At 39.2% G+C, this 6958-nt stretch overlaps 1 protein-coding gene across 1 annotated transcript in view; it reads right to left on the reverse strand.

The window, feature by feature from the left end:
* Il5ra (interleukin 5 receptor subunit alpha) overlaps positions 1–6449 on the reverse strand; it is a 31297-nt gene extending 24848 nt beyond the window's left edge. The window contains exons 1-4 of the mRNA XM_051155011.1: positions 6004–6449; positions 5694–5778; positions 4084–4229; positions 2433–2571 (exon numbers count right to left, since the gene is read on the reverse strand). Coding sequence (XP_051010968.1) covers positions 2433–2571; positions 4084–4229; positions 5694–5778; positions 6004–6114 — 481 coding nt within the window. The 5' untranslated portion in view covers positions 6115–6449. The remainder of the gene's footprint in view (positions 1–2432; positions 2572–4083; positions 4230–5693; positions 5779–6003) is intronic.
* Positions 6450–6958: the final 509 nt, after the last annotated feature.

The raw sequence follows: 6958 nt of genomic DNA on the forward strand, positions 1-6958 counted from the left end.
TAGAGAAATGAAACTAGAGTTATAAAGCCTCAGGTTTTGACATAAAAGAACTTTACAGCTGCGTTAGATGAAGGTATGGGTATGTGTCAGTGAGATGGATGTCTGAAACTTCAAGTCTAGTGTCTCGTGTCTAACAACATAAGCATTCCGGTGGTACATTTAACAGTGCCTGACTGTGATGGATTGCCCCATATAATGTCTGGATTCTGTTTTCTCTGCTTGTAAGTGAGAGGTTAGGTCAAGGAAGCTCTCCAAAGTCCCCTTCCCTCCCGAACCATATGAGCAATTCCTTAGCATCCATGTCTCTTGGATTGCAGGAATTATTGCTCAGGAGATGAATTTTTGCAATACCCCCAAGATCTTACCATTACACAAAAGCTTGCAAAAATCTCCCTAACATACCATAACTTAAAAATCTGAGATTTCAAATGTTTGTTTGCACTAGATCTCCCAAACTTATGTTTGTGTTACCAAGAACGCTCTGTCTAACAAGCTTGCTGTTGTTCCTCAAAGGAGAAGACACCCCCCCCCCATATTTTAGGGGCTGAGTCAAAAGGAGAGCCTTTCTAAAGAGGAAACCATGAATAATGGAAGAGTTTTTATTTGCATGTTTTGTTTGCTGCTTTTTCAAGACGGAGTTTCTCTGTGTCCTGAAACTCACTTTGTAGACCAGGCTGGCCTTGATCTCACAGAGATCTTCCTGTCTTTCCTCCCAAGTGCTGAAATTAAAGGTGTGTGCCATTCCCCCCCCCACCTAGACAGAAGAATAATTTTTTCTTACAACAGCTATAGATTAATTCTTTAATAGTGTAATTGAGTGTCTTTCAATGGACAGAGAAAAGTGGTGAGAAAAGAGAACCTTCTATTGCCATGTATGAGTTGGAGATAGGAAAGTGACTTCTTAGTTTGCCTTGTGATACTTATATGCATGTTATATATGACATATACACATAATCTATACAATTCTGCCTCTTTATCTCTGGTATTGGTTCCAGAACTTTCCCCCACACTAAAACCTTCAGCTGCTCAGGTCTTTTATATGGTGTCATTTTGCATATAACTTACACAGCCTCCAGTCTAATTATATCCTTTTTAGATTACTTAGAATACTTAACGTAAGTATCCTGCAAATAGTTCTTAGACTGTATTATTTAGAAAATAGTGGCATGAAACAATCAGTTCATGAGCAGTATTGATGCTTTAGTGCTTTTGCCTTAGAATGCTTTTGATCCATAATTAGTTGACTCCCTGAATGGGAAGCCAATGGATACAGGCCTTCCCCCTTCACTCTGGGTATGCATGCAAAACATCCACATAATGACATCTACATAATGTCAAAGTAACTTGGAAATTTCCTTGTCCCCACCCAAGAAGTAACTTTTCACTTGATTAATGTCAACATGTATTGGGGATACTCAGAATAATTAGAACTGTAGAAACTGAACACTGAAGAAATATCATATAGAGAAAGTCCAATTATTCAGTAGAGGTAGAATAATAGCTTAATGCAAGGTATACAATCAGCCATATTTATATTCATCTATATTCTTTGAAGTACTTCCTTACTTAGGGTCAAGCCTGTTGGAAACTCACTGGAGAATGGTGAGTAAATGCAAGCATCTGTGTTGTTGGCAACACAGTTCAGGCAGGATTTGAGCTGACTGTGCCCCAGGGTTTATTTTTTAAAGACTTTTTTTCTGCAGCCCTTAGTCTTGTTGGGAAGTGAAGAGTCCTTTCTAATTTGGGGCCTTCTGAGAAGTGTTTGGGGACATATCCTTAAAGGGCATGATAGCTGGACCCTTGCCCTTCTTATGCCTTCCTACTGCTTTCTGGCTATAGACCTCTACCACCTGCTTCTGGCATGATGTACAGTGTTGTCACATAGCCTAAAAACAGGAGGCCTGACAGGTCATGAGTGGAAACCCCCATCAAAACCAAAAACCAAAATAGGTGCATTTTCTTACATATTTGTTATCGTGAAAAGAAAGCTGACTAATAATACAGGAGGCATGGTCTTCTTCTCTGATGAAGTGGAGGAGAAAGACTTGAAAAACACTAATAGATGTGGGACTATGACATATATCATTTAGAAAAGTGACATATCCTAGGGTATGATGGCCTGCCTCTTTCTTATTTCCCATTGTGTTTCTGTGTTTCTCTGTGTTAAAAATGCTTAGTCAGAGCTATCTCTGCTCATGTGTATTAGAAGCCTCAGCTCCCACTGGAGGCCAATATAGATTCGGGGGTGACTTGTAGGGTGTAGGGTGTGACTTGTAGGGTGTGCCAGAAGGACGGCCTGTGACAGCCATGGTTAGAGTGTAGATTCTGTGGAAGGGGGTTGGAAGGCGTGGTGCTGGGCTAATGAAAAGTGGCTTTTCTTTCCTGTTTTGAGAAGTAAAATCCGTAACTTGGCTGACCCATGACTCCTTTACCTGGTGGAGCTTTGAGTTCAGCAGAAACCCAACTGCTAGCCAGGGGAGAATGGCTGCTCCTCAAGGTGGTCCTCACACTAGCTTCAAAGCCTTCATGAAGTGGGATCACATATTTGCTTTCAGTCTTCCTGGTGTAATACTAAAATGAAACCCACCAGTTGCGGCATGTTAGAGAAAAACATTAATCAAATAGGCCCTTGACTCCACTTTAAAAATGTAATGAAGTAATTTTCTTAGAAAAGGACCATTGTAATATTAATATAGTTTCTCAGTGACATGTGACCATATTCCTCTTTTTTCTCTTTTTAGGTTTTTTGAGAAGGTTTCTCTGTGTAGCCTTGGCTCTTCTTGAACTCACTCTATAGACCAGGCTGGCCTCAGAGATCCACCTGCCTTTGTCTTCCAAGTGCTGGTGCTAAAGGCATGCACCACCACTACCCAGCTAAAATATTCCTCTTTTAACAACAAAGAGCATGTTGTAATTAAGGCTCAAGTTGCCTTTGATTCTCATCTTAATTCAGCTCCTCTCCATGAGCAACTTCTTGACAGGAAATTCCTTAAAATTTTATATATACTGTAAAATGGTTAATACAAATCATATCTCCCTTTATTTCACCTTACTACAAATATGATACACAATAGGCATAAATAGCACACCCCTATTACAAATCAGAGACTCCAGGAAACCAACTCAAGACCCAAGGATATAAACATAGGTAGTAAATGCACTTGGCCTTGACCTTGGGTTTTCTGACCCTGTATCTTTCCTTGTGTCATTTCTCACTGCTTTCTTCTAGTTTTATTGACATTTTAGGAGATATGTAAACAGCATTATCAAATACATTACAATTCAAAAGTTGGTGAAGAGGTTGGGAAGATGGCTCAGTCAATGGTTTCTGCTGTGTGAACACAACAACTTGAGTTTGAGTCCCCAAAACACATGTAAAATTGGAGTCACGTGCAGCATGCACCAGTAATCCCAGCACTGGGGACAGGGCAGAGACAGGTGGATCCCTGAATGTCATTGGCTCATAGCCTAGTAAAATTGATAAGTTTTCTATTCACTGAGAGACTTCTCACAACAACAACAACAACAAAAATAAAACAAAAGGTCTTGGAGAGTGGTTAAAGAATGTGTCAACCTGTGAGCTTCATACTCCTACATGTACAAGTGCACACACCCACACCAACAAGTACATAGCCAATATATATTCTTTCTTTGTCTCTATCTCTGTCTCTCTGTCTCTATCTCTCTCTCTGTCTCTGTCTCTCTGTCTCTGTCTCTGTCTCTGTCTCTGTCTCTCTCTCTCTCTCTCTCTCTCTCTCTCTCTCTCTCTCACACACACACACACACACACACACACACACACACATGAAGGGGAGGTAGGGAGGGAAGGAAAAATGTGGGGGCAATAGGGAGTGTTCTTTTGTAAAGGAGAGAATTTTCCTTGAGCTAAAGCCTTCTATGCTACTGTTTCATTTTGGATAATAAGCATAGGTCTAATTAACTTTACAGATGCTATGGTAATACAACAAGAGGATCTTTAGTAATTTGCTGGTATTTATCAAGAATTTCACTTCATGAAGAAAAACGCATTTTAAACATGAATGTCCGCTCTCTGTAACGATTGCCATCAGACACAACACTTACTTCATCCTCTTGTGGAGCACTTATTTTCACATAATATTGGAGATCAATATTCCTTTGCTCTTGGTCAGGATTTGGGTGCCAATGTAAAAGAACTTGAGCTAATCCAATGGCTTTAATCGTAAAATTGACAGGTGGTAGAAGTGAAACTATTAAGTAAAAACAAAAATGAATGATACAACATTCAGCTGTTCATAAAGAGTACTTTTTGCATATGGTGCTGGGGCTGAAACTCAGGGTCAGTGACTGTGGGACAGATATATAGCCACTGAGCTACATTCCCAGACCTTACCATTTTATTAAATCACATACTGGTTTGTTGTGTCTTATTAGAATATATAATACTGAAATAATTTGGCGAAAGTCTCCTTAAAACTATTGCTAGCTCATTATTCAGGGGTTGCCTGTACATTTCACGTGTTTTTCTTGAATATGAACATCCAACCATATTGTTATTCATTAAAGCTACAGTTTTCAAGCTAAGAGTCATAACCAATGAATGGAATGTGATAACTGTGGAAGCTCGAACCCGCTTCTTTTTTCACAGTAGTATAGATGATAAATATTACATACCAGGAGTGAGGGTTATAGCAAACATGATAACAATTGTCTCATAGACGTCTGATTTCCATCGCATAAAAGTACCTACTTATTTATAAGATCGGTGATTCAGGATGTAAAATGTATGCATTTCTCATTATGAGCCATATTCAAAAGTATTTGAATACCAAAAAAGATTTGCCTCCAAAATAAAATAGTTCATTTAATTAAAGAATTAGTAACCATTTATTGTAGAAATTCTATGAAACACAATGAGCAAAAAGAAGAAAGTAAAAAAAAAAAAAAATTCAAAGGACTTGTATGGTTAAAAACAAAGATAATTCACATCTTATTTTGTTATGTTTTTCTGGCAGATGTCTAAACAACTTCTTATAATTTCTCACCTAAACCAGAGCAACAGTATCCATTGTGGTACACATTTAATAATCTTTAATTTATTCATTTACTCAATTGTCAATGTTTTCCCCTGACCTTTAAAGGCCCTTTATTACACTGCACCTGCATTTGGCACGCGAGGGTTTCCAGGGTGTCTATGTAGATCACCTTTATTCCAGCAGTCACTGGCTACTGTGGCTTTTTGAATCTAAATTAGCTACTAAACCCCAAATTTTATTGCTCTAGATGCACAGCATATAGAGAGAGTTCTTGCCTCTCTATAAAGAGGGCTGGTGACATCAGACAGTTTTTCTCTCTTAACCGTTGTTATCATACTAAAACCTTAGGTCAACAAGTTTCAGGGGAAAAAAGAAAAGAGAAATGGTAGAAGTTTATTCTTGCTTCTTGTGAGGCCTTTTAAAAAATTCCTGGTGGAGATGGAAATCCTAAGTGTGACCTACAGTGGCTGCTTTCTTCCAAGATGCCCAGGTGTACCCTTAGAATTGAATTTCCCGTTGAATTTACATTTCTGCCCACACTGCTTTCTTAAATCTCAGGAGTTTATACTGTTTTATAAAAAGTTACCAAATGAATGCTTACTTAGGAGAAAATCCTATTACCTATTTTTTTAATGTACCTTAAGAAAAATCAAACATTATTGAATAGAAGATCCTTACAGTTTTTGTTAAGAAGTAAGTCAGCTTGCAATGTTGTCAAAGCCCCTACAAGAATTAGTAATGTTGGCACCATGATGATCCAATACTGTGGGAAACATGGAAGACAAAAATCCAGGTCATCACATTATCATTTCTAAGGAAAGCTGGCATCTATGTTCCAACATAAGATCAGGGAGTTGGTCATTTAGCAAATGCTTATGATCTCTTGCATGCTAAGAATGCAAGCATATGGAGCTTTGCTCTTGGGTTGTAGATTCATGGCTGTTGGGGGCCGATGACATGTAAATCAATATTTAATTGAGAAATTTACCAATACACACAGGGAAAGATGGATCTTCCTGCTAGAGTCCACTGAGCAATTGTGCAGAGCTAGAAGAAAAGAAAGAAAGAAGGAGAGGTCAGTGGTCAGTATCCAGGACATTAGACCAGACCAGGACAGGAAAAGTCTAAGAAATTATTAGCAAACATAAACACTACTAGTTGCATTGTGTGTTTTAGATTAGAGGTTTGGTGGTAGAATGTTATGGAGGAAGTGCTGGGTTAGATCCCCACCACTGTTTTTTCCAAAAGGTCAACGTGACAAGAAACTTACTTTGATAGCAACTTGTAATGCGAGAAAACATAAACGGCCTTTAAAACTCAGGGCAAATTTGTGGTACTTTGAGTGTGGGAGAGGATAATCTACTATCTGAAGGATGGCAACGAGAACAGGCCAGGGGAGGACAAAGAAACATAGGCATACACACCTTGCAAAGCGTGTTTCTCCCTCCAGATGCAGAGTAGAACGCTGGGTAAGGTGAATAAGGGAAGAAGACACTTTTAGTACAAAAGGGCACTGCAACAGCTCCGGCTGAGACCTGGAGATGAAAGGTGTGGAGTTGTTCCCAGAAACGTTCAGAAGTTCAGCGTTAGGGGCTGTGTGCATGGCTTCCACCTGGGGTGTGCCTCCTCCACACTTAAAAACAACTATCAGGTGTGTGAACGCTCACGTATCTGTGTCTATGTGTGTCGACTTGGACACTACCTCAGATCTCTTCAGACAACAAAAGAAATGTTTCTGCAGCTTGATAGTAATTGAAATGACTTACAGGGCTGGGATGTAGCTCAGTGGGAGAAGATTGTCTAGAATATGAAAAAGCATAGGTAGACCCTTAGCACTTACATAACACCGTTTTTATTAAATGAGTCAATGAATGCAGATTTTACTTCAACATTATTTGAGTGGCCGGGCATTTTCCACGTCTAATTCCAGTGCAGCCAATGAA

This window comes from Acomys russatus, chromosome 13 (genome assembly GCF_903995435.1).
Source record: "Acomys russatus chromosome 13, mAcoRus1.1, whole genome shotgun sequence".
Lineage (NCBI taxonomy): Eukaryota > Metazoa > Chordata > Mammalia > Rodentia > Muridae > Acomys > Acomys russatus.